The 17,475-nt window shown below is 47.8% G+C and overlaps 6 protein-coding genes across 6 annotated transcripts; 4 read left to right on the top strand and 2 right to left on the bottom strand.

The window, feature by feature from the left end:
• Positions 1-472: 472 nt before the first annotated feature.
• F9C07_11116 (GPI anchored serine-rich protein) lies at positions 473-1,168 on the top strand (the record flags this gene model as incomplete). Its single annotated transcript, XM_041289196.1, has 2 exons — positions 473-999; positions 1,060-1,168. The coding sequence occupies 2 exons, from the start codon at positions 473-475 to the stop codon at positions 1,166-1,168; spliced, it is 636 nt and encodes a 211-aa protein (XP_041140058.1).
• Positions 1,169-3,289: 2,121 nt separating this feature from the next.
• F9C07_11117 (uncharacterized protein) lies at positions 3,290-5,171 on the top strand. Its single transcript, XM_041284497.2, has 2 exons — positions 3,290-4,804; positions 4,904-5,171. The coding sequence occupies exon 1, from the start codon at positions 3,985-3,987 to the stop codon at positions 4,717-4,719; it is 735 nt and encodes a 244-aa protein (XP_041140057.1). The 5' UTR covers positions 3,290-3,984; the 3' UTR covers positions 4,720-4,804; positions 4,904-5,171.
• Positions 5,172-5,536: 365 nt separating this feature from the next.
• On the top strand, positions 5,537-9,485 carry F9C07_2280144 (molecular chaperone). Its single transcript, XM_041289195.2, has 3 exons — positions 5,537-7,190; positions 7,244-8,405; positions 8,464-9,485. Exons 1-3 carry the CDS (start codon positions 6,458-6,460, stop codon positions 8,750-8,752), a joined length of 2,184 nt encoding a protein of 727 aa, XP_041140056.1. The 5' UTR covers positions 5,537-6,457; the 3' UTR covers positions 8,753-9,485.
• Positions 9,486-10,394: 909 nt separating this feature from the next.
• Positions 10,395-15,816, bottom strand: F9C07_2219405 (uncharacterized protein; the record flags this gene model as incomplete). Its single annotated transcript, XM_071509707.1, has 10 exons — positions 13,652-15,816; positions 13,385-13,600; positions 13,295-13,335; positions 11,533-13,273; positions 11,266-11,512; positions 11,121-11,185; positions 10,924-11,074; positions 10,641-10,867; positions 10,503-10,609; positions 10,395-10,418 (listed from the first exon to the last, which is right to left on the bottom strand). Exons 1-10 carry the CDS (start codon positions 13,740-13,742, stop codon positions 10,395-10,397), a joined length of 2,910 nt encoding a protein of 969 aa, XP_071366059.1. The 5' UTR covers positions 13,743-15,816.
• Positions 13,570-15,816, bottom strand: F9C07_2280147 (tryptophan synthase beta subunit-like PLP-dependent enzyme). The gene is made up of 4 exons (XM_071510417.1): positions 15,511-15,816; positions 15,407-15,460; positions 13,652-15,341; positions 13,570-13,591 (listed from the first exon to the last, which is right to left on the bottom strand). Exons 1-3 carry the CDS (start codon positions 15,594-15,596, stop codon positions 14,372-14,374), a joined length of 1,110 nt encoding a protein of 369 aa, XP_071366060.1. The 5' UTR covers positions 15,597-15,816; the 3' UTR covers positions 13,570-13,591; positions 13,652-14,371.
• Positions 15,817-16,258: 442 nt separating this feature from the next.
• F9C07_2228750 (uncharacterized protein) lies at positions 16,259-17,057 on the top strand (the record flags this gene model as incomplete). The annotated part of the gene is made up of 5 exons (XM_071509832.1): positions 16,259-16,475; positions 16,540-16,567; positions 16,622-16,736; positions 16,794-16,873; positions 16,931-17,057. 5 exons carry the CDS (start codon positions 16,259-16,261, stop codon positions 17,055-17,057), a joined length of 567 nt encoding a protein of 188 aa, XP_071366061.1.
• Positions 17,058-17,475: the final 418 nt, after the last annotated feature.

Below are 17,475 nucleotides of genomic sequence, written 5' to 3' on the forward strand. Positions count from 1 at the left end.
ACGCTTCAAGCCGCCATCCCACGAGCCCCATGAGGATGGCGGCCCCATTCAGTTGATGAAGCGCCCACCTATTGGGTTTAGTCGAGGTTGTCTTGTTTCTCCTGGAGAAACACACCGCATTACAGTTCACCAATTGATAGACTCAGAGTCTAGCAAAGCCAGTATCTGCAGCCCTCTCCACCCGCCTGCAGTCCCCTCTCTCCTTTTCGTCCCTGGGACGATCTCCAGGTTAATCTCCCGGTTCATACAAAGCCTCCAGACTCCCCCGTCCTTTCGTTCGTTTGTTTCAATCCGTTCCTTCTCTTAAGTCCAAACTTCCTGCTTGAAGCATACCAACTTTTTGACTTCGGTCAGCCATTCTTTTACCAAACCAACTACCCACGCTCTCTTTTAGCCAACCGCTAAACAACACCAAATAAATCAACCTTGACGGTTATATTATCTCGTGAAAAAAACACATCCTACAGTCAAAATGCGTTTCTCTGCCACCACCATTGCTCTCTTCGCCGGCCTTGCTGCCGCCATCCCCAACGGCGAGGTCCACACCGTCTACCAGACCGAGGATGTGACCATCACCTCTTGCGCTCCCACCGTCACCGACTGCCCCGGCCGTCAGACCTCCACTCCTGAGGGTGTTGAGCCTGTCACCACTGGCCCCGCTGTCACTGAGACTCCCATTGCTCAGACCTCCTCTGCTGAGGTTCCTCCTGTTGCCGAGACCTCTGAGGTCCCCCCCGCTGTCCCTACCAGCAGCTCTCCTGTTATCCCTGGAGTTCCCAGCAGCGGTGTTCCCCCTGTTCCCTCCAGCAGCAGCCCCGTCATCCCTCAGCCTCCTAAGCAGCCTAGCCAGGGCACCACTGTCATCGCTGTGACCACCTGCATCCCCACCGTCACCTACTCGACCATCACCGGCCCCGTTGGCACCCCCACCGGTGTCTCCCCTGGCAAAAGCTCTTCCATCGCTGTGATCGGTACCCCTGCCCCTAGCGGCAGCGCTACGTAAGTTTCTCCAACCTCCAAACATGAGGAAAGCCAAATAAAGACTAACAACGATCCCAGCCCCTCTTCCTCCGGCCCCACCTCTCTCTTCACCGGTGCTGCCAACACCGTCGGCCAGTCCTTCGGCCTTGCCGGTGCCGCCGCCGCCGCCGCTTTCTTCCTGGCCTAAATTCCCTTCTTGTCAATAGTGTAGCCCCGATTCACTCGTGAGTCCGGCTCCGCTGCAGGCGGGGGAATCTAGTAATGGACGTTCTGTGTGAATGATACCAGAGTTGGACGGGGTTTGTCTTTAGCTTTTGTGTGGTTTTGGGGAGAGTTAATACCATTTGACTTCTTATGCTTCATATTTGACTACATACTCTTTATACCTCTTTTTTTCCTTGATTATACTTCTTGGTTTGGCTTCTGGATTGCTTCGAAGTTGTGAAGCAGTTTGGTCGCTGTTTACGATTTAATGTAAACCATGACGCTTTCACCTTTATCAATCTAAGTATCCCAATTACCTAGTAGCCAAATCTAGTAGCCCAGCGCAACCACTATAGTACAAAACATACAATATACCTAGTTCACAGGAGAAGGATACTCAACACCCTCCATCCTACTCCATACACATAATTGTGATCCCACACAAACCACAAAAAGAATAGTAAAAGAATACATACCCCAAACCCGACCCATGATCCATCTCGAAAACCAACTCTTCCCCAGATTCAGCCCCCCCAATCAGCCTCCCACCCGCCGCGTCTGATCGCATGAAAAGAGACCCGCTCGTCGCAGATCGGAATTTACCAAGGATGAGATTCGGATCTGGGAGGCGAGTTTCAGTTTGATGATTATGTGGGAACTGGACTTGGATGTCATAGATTGTGGTTTTTGGGGTGGAATCGGGAAGGTACAGTACTTGGGGAGGTATTTGGGGATGTTTATGGGTGGTGTGAATGGTGTGATGGTCTGTGGGAGGTTCACACGGGATGGAATGGATTAGTATTACCTATTTGGGGAATTGTATTTAGGTACCTAAGTTTCGTGGGATTGAGGTGTTTTTACGAAGCATTTACTAGTATATTGTGGGCGAAATAGTGTTTGTCAGTACTCGATAACTCACGATAGATCAATTCCGATATTTTCTGAAACAATGAGAGTCAAAAAGAAAAAGAAAGAAAGTAAAAAAAATGTATATTTAGACATCATTGTTTAATGTTACATACCCATGTCCATATGCATGGAGTCTAATATTCATCAAACGCACCAATGCAAGGCAACATCATTGCGCGATGAAAGGGCCAAGTGAGGAAGTCGAATCGATGCGTACTCCGGTTCCCACTCGTCCGAGGTCAACTACTAGTGACAATACCAGACCAGGATTAGTGATCCATACATGGATAACTAACATAACATACCTTGTTCCAGGTGCTTATTGTACAGACTTATGCCGTGTAACCGCCAGCCTTACGGGCCAAGGCGGGAAGGGAAACAAAGGAAGGGAAAAAGAAAACTACGTGCCCGTCGAATAAAGGTATCGAGTCTGTTTGGATATACCTCAACACAATTTGTACTGCCGGCAACGTACTGTGTATTTTCTAGAAGGCAAAGGAAGGTAATCCAGAATGATCTTCATGGCCTCGCTAAGGACTTCCTGTTACAAGTACACTGCCCGATTTAGAGAACTTTAGTGCCCCGATTAGTGGACGATATGGGAATGCGCCATCTTGTCGGTATAAAAGTGCAGATATGCAATCTATCGAGTTCGGTTAAGATCTAATCGATGCAGACAACTAATCATAATAATCATACTCCGTGGCAGACACGAAATAAATTAATAAAGAGGGGACGAGAGAGGGACGGAAGAACTAGTGAAATTATTCTAAGTAATATCTGCGGTAATCCATTAGCGAACCATGGATGACGAGGCGATGACAAAGGGCGGCCAGTGGCAGTGTTGATGTTTTTGTTCTCCCCAAGGCTTTGCTCTTCCCTCTCCTGCTGACCGAGTGAACGAAGCTAATTCCCACCCAATTTTCTCCAGGTTATGGGATGTTCCACTTGGACCCTTTCCCCCCTCTTGGAGTTGATTTTCTTTGCTCGGTGCGGCAAAAAGGGACGTGGTGGCGATAACTGAACCCTACCGGATCCAATTCCCACGATTTTCCAGGGACTGACTTTGATCCATTTATTTTGGAATCATTCTTACTGGCCAGTGCCTTTTGTTTACTTGCCGAAGTATACCGAATTATCGCCTGTGCTTGCGTCGGCCGCCCCAACAGTTCATGAAACTCGACCCCAAATTCCTATCCGTCGTACTAATCAGTTTGGGTATTTTGTAGAATCCTGCAGGGCATATTCAATGTGCAGGGGACGCCTTCTGCGGTGTCAACTTTACTTTTCCCACTCTGACATGTTTGATCGACTAGAATAGAAGTTCCGAGATGGAGAGTCCGGCATCTAGGGTGCCTTTAGTCTTAGGGCCCCCATGATCTATCACCAGATCCCCGAAGAGAGGGCTGAATCCACTTATGGATCCTTGATGCATGGGGCGGCGCAGAAGTGTTGGTTTTGTTGTGCTGTTCTCTCTGTTGGACGCGGCACACAAAGGACTCGAAGCTGCACCGAGCACCGCCTCAACGCATTGTCCGACGTTTGACCATGTGTGATCATATAAGTTGAATCGGGCAACCTATCTCGCGGGGGTTTGCTTGATTGAACTTAAATGCTCTCTAGGCATCTTTTGTTGCCAAATACGCATTTTGTGTGGCGATCCACTTGGCCCTTTCGTTAATCATCGTATTCATCGCTTTTTTTGGAATCTTGCCTCCACGACTTCGTACTCGGCCGTGCCACTTGTTCCTAGGCATGGGCCCTGGTATGATCTAGTATAATAATATAGTTACGAAAGCGGCCGGCCCTTACTCCTCAATCATTTCGCTTCTTTTTGCCTGTGACCGTTCCCCAGATCGACATCGGCTTGTACTCACCATCGCCGTCCAGATGAACCCAATAGACCTGTCGTCCTTGGAAGGCCCGCCTGTTATTCATCGGCCCCATTCCACGAATCCTTACTCGGGTGTCCCCAGCATACAGTTAGACTATTCAGCGTTACCACTGGAAGCATTCGATGGCCTGCCAACCCATCCTCCACGGCCAGCATCCGCTGACCCGGTGCCGTCGTCCCGACAGAAGTCGCCTAGTATAGCATCTGGCGTGAACTGGCATCGCCGTGAACGAGGCATGCAAAATCCAGGAAATTTGACCCCCGGAAATGGCGTTCGCCATGTTCCCTCTGAACGAAGAGTCGATTACTCCGCTGCGCGACGCCCCATCTCTCATCCAGGTCACTCCTCTCCTCTGGGCTTATTCAACCCGCGTCCTAGAGGAGAAAGACCTTTTCGTGCGCAAAGCGCCTCGCCATCCCACCAACTTATCTGGCTTGAGGAACAAAATATCTGGGTGCGAGCAGATATCACCGTCTCAACGAATTTCCCTGCGCAAGTGCCAACACTGACTCACTCTCGCTCGATGGACACCTACTTTACGAATAATGGCGAGCGGGATGCAGACATACCCACCTCTCCTCCACCTCCATATGAACAGCATGTATTTGATCAGCCAATAATGTCGCCGCGGGTGAATCAGGGGCAGCCTTTGTCGCAAACGGGCGCGCATGATTCTGTGTGGACGGCTGTTGCGGGGAGGAGGGCACACCGAGTCCCTTTTGGCAACTGAGAAGCATTATATACAGTCTAACAAGTGTTTCAAAGTCTAGCCACCGGTGTCCTCATCGCATTATGGCTTATATCAACGAGCGTCAGTCAGTTACAATTCCCAAACCCTGCGAAGCATGGCTTTGGCAGCCGGAAAGACAGGATTTGCGTTGGTATCAGGTATATTGATCACGCATTCGCGCTAGTCAGTGATACCAGTGATTCGACCTGATTTGGCTCGAAAAGGAGCTTCGCTAGCGACAAATATCTTCGTCCCTACCTTCTTGAACCACATGAAGATAGCTCCTGTCACACTTAAGAGGCAGAGTGAGTCGTATAAGCGGACGGCGACCGCCCGACCACGACTGTGACGAAAATGGCCCGTTGTGCCAAGATGAAGTTTACGGACCATTGTATATACCACACTTGTACTATAATCGACCGCACTTCCCCATTTGTACCTGTTCGGGGGGGTTTACTGGCGAACAAGTGAGTCGACGGTGGACCAGATGGCACGCGACTACCACGTGGCGATCATTGCGTTCTGGCCCGCCAGTTCTCTGTCCAACAGGTAGAAGATTGGGAACCAAAGAGGCGGATCTGCAACATGACCAACGGACGAGACAGGGAAAAGGCGGCGAGTCGCTTGGAAATTTGCCTGCAACGTCAGAAGGCGCCGGAGAAGTGGACCTCATGTTAAAGCGAGACGAGTAACAAGAGAGGCAACACTAGAAGTCCGAGGGGGTGGGCCGCATTGGCTGGCACGGCTGATCGGGGAAGAAGTCGGCGGTACTTGTGTAAAAACAAAAAAAAAAAAAAAAAAAAAAAAAAAAAAAAAAAACCGTACTGAGGATAGGGAAGATAGTTTGCTATGGAAACGACAAAGCGTCATGCATAGGATTTGGTGTTATAATTGGTTTCTGGCGTACGGATTGGCGGAGTGGATCTGATCCTAGTTGTTGGCGGCTCGGGGGGGTAGTCATTCTTCCCTCGCTCTGGTTTCGTTTTTGTTGGATTAGGTAGCCATGAGATGGTCATTTATCTTTTGTAGTGCCTGCCGGAGAGAAGATCGTAAAGAATTGACTGGCCTGGAGTGAAGAGGAGTGGCCGTTACTGGCGACGCAGTAGTGAGACGTTTCTCTTCGACAGACGAAAGATCGATGGGATTCGACGACAAGCTGCACGCTAGGCGGAGTTCGTCACCTTCAAATCACCAGCCTCCATGATTTTTTTTCCCAAGTGGAGGGAGACAAATCCCCAAATAAATAAGTCTACACTAAGGAAAAGATATTATTACCTATATAGTTTGAATTGATCACTCAAGCGATCGCCAGCCTCGCTTTTCGCACCTTTTCCTTCTTCTTCTTCTTCTCTTCAACTCCTCGACTATTGTCAAGTTGAACCCTCGACGATTTCACTCCACGCCGACTATCCGACGAGACAACAACAACTATATTATGACTGCGCCATTGTCATCATGACCGATCTCTTTGTCTAGACCTGGGTTGATTTCTTTGTAAAAAAAAAAAAGATCTGTTGTGATTCAGCGAGTATTGATCTTTTTCTTGTGAATCTTTTTGCGACCGAAATCTATTTGAATCGTTGTCGTTTGATATACTTTTATTTAATTATTTTTTCCCATCTGTTTCTTCCGCCCGGAAATAGAGGGAAAAAAGAAAAAGAGAAAAAAAGAATTGATATCAAACTCTGAACTTCCACCGCCTTCGTTGCAATTCGATCGGCCACGACCAATCAGAGCGATGGTTCTTCCGCAACTTTTCTCTCGTCACAAATCCAAGAGATCCAAATCCAAGCAAATTCAGCATCCGGATCTCTCGACTTTGACTCCAAATCCGACGCCGGTCCCTTCTGCTTCTTCTCCTCCTCCTCCGCCACCTCCTAGATTTCCTCCGTCGTCGCCTTCAACCTCTTCTTCTCCCCGTCATTCTCAGAGTACCCGGAAAAATCCTCCACCCCCTCCACCTCCACCGTACCAACCCACTGCTGCGGCGACTGCTCCTCCTCCTCAGACGAATCTTCCACGCAAATCCTCGACTCGTCCGGCCCACAGTCGGTCGTCGTCCATTCCTTCTCACTCCAAATCCTGTCACCGTCCGACACATTCCTCTGCTACCTCTAAGGGCAGTTTCTCTTCCTCCGCCTCTCGTCCTACCTTCTCCCGTGCTTCGACCGTTCACCGGTTCAAGAAGCACGACCCCGATCTTCATCCGTTAAATCTTCCTCCTGACGAACTACGTCGTCTATCAGCCATGGCCGCTGCTGCTGACCGGAGCTCGATGGACGTCGACAGCAATGACCCTCGTCTGTCGTCGTCCGCTAATGGTGTGAACGGAACACATGCCGAAAAGAGCCCTACCCCTCCTCCTCATAGATCAAATGGAACGACCGCTGAGGCGGATTCATTCAAGTTGGCGGGAAATAAATTCTTCAAGGATCGCAATTATGCTCGGGCTATTGAAGAGTTCAGCAAAGGTAGGCGCTCTGCTGCGACAGTCTCATGCGTGCTTCTGCTGACAAACTTTTAGCCGTTGAGATTAACCCTAATTCTTCCGTGTACCTGTCCAACCGGGCGGCGGCACACATGGCCGCCCATCAATATATCAATGCTCTTGAAGACTGCGAACGAGCTCTTGAGCTCGATCCGTCCAACGCTAAGATTCAGTACCGTCTGGCCCGTATCCTCACTAGTCTGGGCCGCCCGCAAGAGGCCCTTAATGTCCTCTCTCGCACGGACCCTCCCGCCTCAGCGACCGACCGTGCACCTGCTGAGAAGATGATTCGTTTCGTGACCCAAGCGGAAGAGACCCTGGCTCAGGAACGGGGGGTGTCGATGGCTCTGTTCTGTCTAGACCAGGCGAGAGCGCTCCTGGGAAATGGCGTTAAGGAGCCCCGCAAGTGGACCTTGATTACCGCGGAAGCACAGCTGAAGATGGCAAACGAGAATTCGTATGCAAAGGCACAGGATATTGCGATGAACATGCTTCGACAGAACAATCAAGATCCTGACGCTCTTATGATCCGTGCCCGTGCATTCTACGGCCTCGGAGAGACGGAACAGGCGCTGAAGACCCTTAAAATCTGTATCAGTTTGGATCCTGATATGAAGTCGGCTATTAAACTACTTCGTACCGTTCAGAAGTTGATGCGCACGAAGGAAGAGGGCAACAATGCTTTCAAGGCCAAGGATTACCGTAAGGCTATCGACCTCTGGTCGCAAGCTTTGGAGGTAGACCCGTCCAACAAGGACATGAACGCAAAGATCTTACAGAATCGTGCTCAGGCACACATTAACCTGAAGGAATACGATAACGCAGTCAAAGACTGCACCGAGGCTCTGCGGTTGGATCCGTCGTATGTCAAGGCACAGAAGATTCGTGCTAAGGCCCACGGTGCTGCTGGTAACTGGGAAGAAGCAGTGCGCGATTACAAGGCCGTGGCGGAGTCCAACCCCACCGAAAAGGGTATCCAGGAAGAGATTCGCAAGGCTGAATTTGAGCTCAAGAAGGCCCAGCGGAAGGACTACTACAAGATCTTGGGTGTGTCTAAGGATGCTTCCGAGCATGAGATCAAGAAGGCCTACCGCAAGCTGGCCATCCAGTACCACCCGGATAAGAACCGTGATGATCCTCAAGGTGATGAGAAGTTCAAGGAGATCGGAGAGGCTTATGAGACCCTGATCGATCCTCAGTATGTGCCCCTCTGTCTTTGGTCCTTTCCAATACTGGCTGTCTAACAAAGGTTTTAGGAAACGTGCTTCTTATGACAATGGTGATGACCTCATTGACCCATCCGACATGTTCGGTGGCCATGGTGGCTTCAGCGGCTTCGGCGGCATGGGAGGCATGGGAGGCATGGGTGGAATGGGCGGTATGGGTGGTATGGGTGGCATGGGCGGCACCCATATCAACATCGACCCCAACATCCTCTTTAACATGATGAACGGCGGCGGTGGCGGTGGATTCGCCCAGGCCGGCGGAAACCCCTTCGGCGGCGGCCAGTCCCGCGGCGGATTCCCTGGCGGATTCCCCTTCTAATCCACGGACGGCACGTATTCAACGCGACAGGGATAACAGAACATATAAATCTTGAAAGGAAACCAGAAGGACGGAACCGAAAAAAGAAATCTTTAATGACTGACAAGTCTTGTCTGTGGCTGCATTTATCTGGGGAAAGGTCTCGTTCTTCACCCTTTTCTCTTTTCCTACCTTTCGCCGATCAATCCATCCTACGCTGTCTCATCTATACGCGGTCTTTGATATTCCCCGGTGCATTGCATGATTTCAGACTGTTAAGCACGATGCGATAGACTTGATGCTTTGCCTTGTTTATTTACCATTTATCTTCTTTTCCAGTTTCACCCCCTTTTTTTTATTCATTCCCAACCTAGCATAGATGGGACGCTTGTTTTATTTGTGACTTTTCTCTTCCTCCATTTTCCTTTATTTTTTCGTTTCTCCTTCTGCTTTTCCAAAGACCACCCCCCTGCGATCTGTAAGCAGGGATGTGTTGAATATGGAAGACAAACAGTGAACATCCTAGTGGCTACATTCTGGCGTTATATACTCTTGGGTCTTATGCTTGCTCCCTATTGATACTATTTACTCATTTGCGTGTGATCTGCGATGCTGCCATGTTTATGTTGAGATTTATTTGCGAAATACCAGTGGCTTGGCCATTATCGGGTAGCTGATGAGATCAATGGATATGTTGATGATTTATTATATATGGTTCGCTTCGTAGAATGTGTTTATTTTTGATATCTATGGGTGTGGTTAGATGTTTATTGTTCTACTGTTCCAGGAACATAGCCAGTAATCACGTCAGAAGATGGATGCAATAGAAGACGAAATGAAAGGTCTATTTCCAGAATAATCCTATTCAAATCAGGGAAGAGATGTTCCAAAAGCCGCTAACAACAGCCATGTATCATCCTCCACGAACCTGTGATATCAAATCATTTAAGTTCTGTACTGAAAGATCCAGAAACAACAGCACCATCAATCCAATTTCGCACCTCATCTCGTGTCTCCCAGTAACATCGGGTCAAGCTTCAACCATCCGCCTTTAGTGTTCCAAAAATCCCAGAAACATGAAGTCCCAGATCATGCGAAGTTCGCATCAAAATTCTTGAGACAAAAACACCATCATCCCGACCGCGAACACCATTTCGTACTCCAGAGGCATCAAGTCAATGTTCATCTCGAAAAGACATCTATCATAGCTTGTATTCCATGTATGATTGCTCCCTTTGGTCTTGATGTCTGCTCTGCTCCTAGCACTGGCATCTTAGACAGAGAATCATAACCGAACATCATGCCTGCATATTCTCATCCTTAATGTTCGCCACTCCCTCGTGCTTTAAGATCTCTGCAGATAATTCTTGATGATTACTTAGTCCAAGGTGCTGGTCCAAGTGTACCTCTGTTTCTGCAGTTTGAATGATATTGGTGATTTTGTTCTTGAGCTCAATTTGTTGCTGAGAGAGCTTGCGGACCCGAGGATCGATTATGGCGATGCGGTAGTCGCGCGACACCTGGTCCACTGTCGTGTCGATCAGGGCTTCAATATCTGCTCCTGTCGACTCCAGAAGGCTTGTCAACCCCTTTGTTACTCGTCTAGCACTTGTCTGTAGCATGTTGACACTGTTCCTCGCGCCCTCCTGAGTCATCAGATTTCTCATACGGGCGAGGGTGCCAGGACCTGTGGAATAAGGTCAGAAGAAAGTATTCGGTGCATTGTTGGACTTAAGAAAAGTGAAAGGGAACTTTTCTTTCCATTTATTACTCCTTTATGAGAGAGGAACTGCAACGACTCACCTTTCTGCTCTGCACACTCTTCATAAGTCGGCATCAGCTTTGTTCTGATGGTTTCTGCAAACATTCGATTGATTTCTTTGTTTCGAGATCATCGATTGCTCGAGACTCCCGAGCTGTTCTCCCATAGACTTACAACAGATGCTTAGTGCTTTGTCTAGCATATCTTTGCTTTCCTTGGTGACACTTCTTCTTTCTACTAGAGCGATTGCCCTTCTGTGATATTGCTCCAAGATTTCTGCTAAATCTCCCTTCAACTGAAAGAAATGTCCAGGTACCTTTTCATTGAACATGGTTGTCCAGCCTTGTATGACTCTTTTCAATAAAGGGTTGACTCTGCTATTGTGTTAGAGGTATTCGTGCCCGCGACTGCATGGTGGTGCATCACTTACAGTTGCTGGTTCCAGTCCAATTCGCGAAACATTCCCCGGCGACGGCAAGTAGCTCTGTAAGTTTGGATATGCAACCCTCCTTCGCTACGGGGTGCATTCCAGCCGGAGATGATACCAGGGATTTTCTCACTGGCATGTTTCATTGCTGGGTCTACAATATTAATGCCTGTCAGGTGCATTACTGAAAAAGAACGTACCGAATCTTCTTATGATGGTTTTTTCGAATTCATGCCGAAGGGAATCGATATTCGGCCACCATTGTCTAAGGCAGTTAGTCAATGTTGCTGATGCACCTCAATAAATGTGTATACCTCTTTCAATTCTACCATAGTGGAGTTGAACTCGGCTTCTAATTCTTGGATCTCCTCGGCGGACATGATATGCGCCTGGCCAGTTTCCAGTGACCAAAGAGATATCGATTGGAACAATTGCTTGAGCTGGGTCAAAAATCGCATCGCAGAAGCCTCTCTTGCCCTTTCTGTTAAGCTAATGCAATGACGCTGTAACTGAGGAATTTCAGTCTGCTCTAGCTGTGTGAACCCGGCTACAGCGCTTTCCTTCCGGAGCCTACCACGAAGTTTCTGGTAAGCTCTAGCGGATGCAGTGAACAAGGGAGTTCATCTTCTATTTTCTTGTAGTTTCGGGCCAGCTTAGACCTGTCACTGGGGGCCAATGTATCCTGATCCTCCTCGTCCAGATCACGAATGCCATTTGCATAATCTCTTTTAATCTCATGTTTTGAATACTCATTCCTGGCCTCGATGCACTCTCTAAGAGTATCCGCCCTCATATTATCAGATTCTGCCTGTACTCGCTTCAATGCTGCTTTGTTGATTTGGATCTGCTGGTAGATTTCTCGTCGTTGGGTATCCAATACCTTCCGCTCAGATTTGAGAGACCGAAACTTCCTTAGTAGCTCATCAATTTCAGAATCTGCCGAGGGCTGCGTATCTGTGGCGGAGACATGCAGAATGGGCGTGCTTGGGACTTCTGCGTTAGGATTGGCGGTGACGTCCTTTTCAAGATCACTATGTCTTTTTCTTTTTATGGGGGTTAGTTGAGACAGGTTCAAAGAACTTTCTTCGTTGAACAAACAAGACTCAAGTTCCTCGATCTCATCATCAAGTAAGCTCAACTCCTCCATAACACGCCCCTTCCCTTCTTGGAGCAGTTTCAGTTCAGCACCAAGTTGCGCACGTTTTCGATCTCGTTGCTCGCGCTCTTGCATTGACGGTAGTCTGAGTTTCAAAGAGTCCTGAACCTCACTGACGGTAATATGATCTGTCTTGGTGCAGACGAAGGTAATGTTGTTGAAGCTGCAGTCCATTTGCATTTGCATTTTGAAACTCTGCCCTAGGAGATCGCGTGCAACTTTGTCGTCAACGGCGCGATTGATTGGAGTGATAATCCAATGGGCAGAGCAACGCTTCGAGTACTCCTTTGCTACTTCCACACGTGCAGCATTTGTATCGTGAAGGCCAGGCAAATCGACCAAGACAGCGCCTGTAATCAGCGCCGGGGCCTTAAGAAAAATTCGGACCACGCGAATTAGCGGCCAGTACTTCATATCCCGGCCTTTCTCCGGGCCCTTCTCAGACCTGCCCCTTCTCCCCCTGCTGTCTATGTAGGACTTGACCATCCGTGAAAAAACCTTGGGGTCGTTTTGTTCGAAGACATGGACACTCCCAAGCAGATCTGAGACATTTGAATGCTCCATAAGCGCTTCAACTGAAGTGTTCAGGATGTCTTTCACTTCCAGTAGTGGATATACGGCTTTGATTTTATCAAGAGCTACCGCAGCATCGGAGTTTTTCTGCAGGTCCCCTCGGATCACGTCCTCGTGACTGTCGAGAAGATCTTCAAACAGAATACGCAATTCTTGCTCCCAATCTCTGAGTTCAATGAATTCAATTTGCGCCTTATACCGTGATTCCCCATCATTGTATAACAATTCCGTTGCTACCGCTGTGGAAGCGCGCATGCAATTTGTCGCGACGATGTTCTCTTCATCGACAATGGCGTTGATAAGCGAAGACTTACCGGCGCCGGTGCTTCCGTTTAATCCAATAATCACCTTTTCAGTCTGCGAAATCGAAAGCGTTCTTTCGATTTGTGGTTTCCAGTCGATGTCGGCGTTCCGGACATCTGACCCTTCAAAAGCCTGTTGTAGCTTATTCAAGGCAAGCAATCCTTCTTTGACAGCAGTTTCCAACGTAGAGATCTTGGGATCCTCATATTTCCTTGGATCATACTCCATGGGGACACTTGTGTGAGCCATATCCATATCCTCATCTTGAGAGCATACAGTCCGGTCATCGTCGCTATTTTCATCATCCTGGATATCTAGAGACTGGTATGATTCAGACAAGACACGTGTCCCTAGTTGACCGATACTCTGCTCAAATTGACTTACTTGGAGTTCTTAGAAGCCACTCGATACACAAACACAGGGAGTACTTACGAGGAACAAACCATGTCTCCTCAGCAACAGACTGAGTCATCTCCGCATAACTTTTTTCATACAATGTCTTCAAGATGTCTCTATACTGAGCCTGTGCTCCAGTCGGCGTCGTTGATGAAGCGAGGGCTCGAACGCGCTCTACGTATGGCTGACGAAGTGTTGGTGCTATAGACGACCAGATTTCTTTGAAATTAGGGCAGAGAGGGACTAGCAAGGCTGGCGTGAGGATGACTCTCTTATTGTATCATTTCAGACAGAAAAACTTACGCTGATATTGGTTTCCCCAGATGCGAATATGTCGTGCTGTCTGCTCTGCTATGTAATGCTGTTCAGCAAGTTGGATAACTTGATCATCCATCTTATCAATGAGGGTGGCGTTTGGACGAAAATTATGAGGAGAAAGAAGGAAGAAGTGACTATGAAGGTACGATGGATCAAACAAGAAGCGAGATATGAAACATGGTTTGAGATAAACATTAAGGAAAGCAAATGCAGGATGTTGTCTACATGCAAGTGACTGCGAGTGAATTGAGGAGGGTGTAACAAAAGCTAACACTGAGAGTGAATCCCCATAGCTGTTGCCTCAGGCGAGAGATTGTGATGCTGGTGCCATTTTCAGCGTTATCGAGTAAACTGGTGAATGAAACCGGGTGAATATAATTGATGTCATAGGTCTCGTACTGGGGATATGGGACAAGGCCACTGGTAGCTTGTTGCAGGAAAGTGAATTGCAGAACAGAAGAGTCTATAATCTTTAAGAAGTCTTGATTTTAGGTCTAGTTGTAAATAGCATCGGTGTTAGTAGTAGCAAAAGAAAGGAAGGCTAGGTCACGCGATATCAGTACTAATTTTGGCATGCAAGTCCAATGCCGGCGACAATGTTAAGCACACCTAAAGACTTCATCATGTTATACACATATCTTCAAAAGAATAGATACTGCAATTTCGTATTACGCAATATTACCGAGGAGGAAGAACCGATAATGTCTACTCCCATCCATTCTGCAATCTCTGCCGATACTCAGCAATCATCTCCGCGGTAATATTACTTCCTCCACAAACAACCACAACCACACGACTGTCCGGAGTAAGATCTGGAACAGCTTCCCTTAACCTCGGCCCTGCTGCTATGTCAACACTGATCCCGCATGCCAGCTCCACTTGCAACCGAAGGTCATCAGCCAAGTGAATGACTCCCTTCGCAGCCTCAGCGTCAGACCCAACAACACTGACAACGTCAACACCGGCCGGTGGTGACTGAGCATCCTTCAAAGTCTGAGGAGACACACAAAGCGCACCCAAAGAAGTCGCCAGGGAGGTGATCGCGGGTAGAGACTGTAGGCTTCCGCTCCGCAGTGAGAGGGCGAGAGAATCCGCTCCATTCGTCTCGGCAGCCAACACACGGACGTTCTTCAACGTCGTACCAGTTATTAAGTCTGGTGTCGGATGAGATCGCATGTAATCACCAAGTCCTTCCACAATCCCATTAAAGAGACCTCCGCCACCAACGCTACATATAATCGCATCAGCCGGGAAAGCGTAGCCCGCAGGAGTGTCTCTAGGTGGTAATTGGGCAGCAATCTCCGAAACCATTGTCCCAGCGCCTTTCCAGATATCTGGATGATCGAATGGGGGCACATAGATGTTCCGTTTCATGGCTGCATCAGCGCCCTTCTCGTCTGTGTTATTTTCGATGAAGTTTTGCCGAAGATAAGTGTCGGCTTCAAACCAGCTTGATCCATACTGTATCACATCTGTGGCTCCGGCAGCACGTAGTTTGCTAATCATGAGAGGTTTGGTGCTATGTGGTACGACGACTGTACAGGAGCAGCCCAGGTCTCGGGCTGCGATGACGGCGGCGAGCCCTGCATTTCCCCCGGAAGAACTGTAAAAATGAAGTTCCTTGTCTTTGTTTACAGGGTCCAGGAGAGTGCTGCGAATGAGATTTCCGATACCTCTGCAATGAATATAAGTTACATTCGTGCTTCTTGATAGTTCTTGAGTAAGTTTTGGACGATCTACCTCGACTTGAAGGACCCTGAGGGTTGAAGCAGTTCCAGCTTCAGAAAGACTCTACTGCGTAGAATTTAGTAATAGTACGTAAGCCGGTAATAAAATATACTCACCATCCTGCTGCCTTTGAAAGCGTCGCAGACTCTATCAACGGAGTCTCAATCCATGGCTTCCGCTGCGTGGGGTGAGTATCGCACATAGTCTTTTTTTCTATTAGAATGACAAGAACAGACGTAGAGAATGAATTATAGATGAAGGAATTATATATAAAAACAAGGGGTAATTATTGACAAGAACTCGAGGAGGTGCTAGAGTAGACAACATTGTCCTTTTGAGGTCACTGTGGGTACTACCTAAATCCGCGCCCTTCTAATGACATTCAATTGAACTTCAACAATTGGTCGAAGAATGATGGCCCTTCTCCACTATTTATTTATTGTAGTATGCAAAATTGCCTTCAGTTCTTGGCACCTTTTTTCGGTTTTGCGCGTGTATACGTCATGTGTATTAATCTATATAGATATAGATTTTAAAGGCTTATAACTAAACCAATTTTTAATTTTTTAGACTTTGACTAAAGCACTGTAAGCAGAACCTTCAGAAATATAGAAAAGTCTGCTTTTTATTTAATCTTATAAAATATTTAATTATTCTTAGTTTTTAATAATGTAAGCACACCGAGTCCAACCGAGCACTCATCGAACTTCCTATTACGGAAATCAGCTGAGATACTGAGCTCCACGAGAAACCTATCCACAATTAATAGCTCTTGAAGCTCTCCTTAAATCTAGAATATCTGTCTTCGATGTAATGTTTCTCCCCAAATCTTTTTCAAATTATCAAGTGTTCCTCGACTCGAAGATGCAGCCCAAACAGACCTTAAGCGCCACAGCCATTTCTGGCCAAACATTTGACTACATCGTGTGTGGTGGAGGTACCTCTGGATGCGTCATTGCAGCGGGTCTTGCGTCGATTCCAGATGTATCTGTACTGCTGATAGAAGCGGGCAGAGATTCAGGCCTTGCACCCGATGTTCTAGTGCCAGGCAAATATGTCAAGCAGCTACAAGACAAAGATGGTTTATGAGAACTGGAGACTATCCCGCAGCCCCAACTAAACGCCAGAAAACTGGTCTTCCTTAGAGGGAAGCAGATTGGAGGGAGTTCGCGAGTACCTTCCGATTGATGAGCTATTGCGATAGAAGAATTAACGATTTGAATTCAGGGCTGTCAATTATATGGCGCTTGCTCGAGGCCCGGCGGCTGATTATGATGAATGGGTCAAGATGGTTGGCGATGACGGGTGGAAGTGGGAAAACATATTCCCCCTGATGAAGCAGGTCCGTATTTCCACTTGAAAAAGCTTGCCGGGGAAATGTGTTGATCGGTGATGACAGCTTAAGGATTTCGATCCGAAATTACCTGCCTATTTGGAAAGATTTGCTGCTCTACGAGCTGAAGATCATGGAGTTTTTGGGTGAGCTCAAAATTCCCATGTCCATACCTTTGAGGTATTCTAATATAATCACCATAGGCCGCTTAAGATCGGGTTTGGCGACGAAGTGGTTCCTAGAATCGAACCCTTCATTCAAGCATGTTTTGAAACAGGCATTCCATTGTGCCCAGATATCAATTCGGGAAACCCAGTGGGCGTTGGCTAGCCCAATTTAACGTTCGGAATGGGGAGAGATCTTATGCGGCGAATGCTTTCCTAGGAGAGTCAGCTCGGGCATCGCGAAAGAATTTGATAATCGTGACAAATACGGAGTGCGACCGAGTTCACTTTAGAGACGGAGTTGTCACTGGGGTAGAGTTGTATGACAGACTGACTGGAGCACTGTGTGAGTGCCAAAATGACCATCACAACTCATAAATGACGTGGGAAAGGCTGATTGATGTGAGAAGTCCATGTCTACTGCCGTGAGCAGACTGTCCTGTGTGCTGGCACGTTTGGATCTCCTAGAATTCTCTTGTTGTCTGGTCTTGGTCCTAAGGATACCCTGGAGAGACTCAACATTCCAGTACAAGTTGACTTACTAGGTCTGTTACCGACCTCTGTCCCAAGGTCCTTATCCACAC

The sequence above is a fragment of the Aspergillus flavus genome, chromosome 1 (assembly GCF_009017415.1).
Source record: "Aspergillus flavus chromosome 1, complete sequence".
In the NCBI taxonomy this organism is placed as follows: Eukaryota; Fungi; Ascomycota; class Eurotiomycetes; order Eurotiales; family Aspergillaceae; genus Aspergillus; species Aspergillus flavus.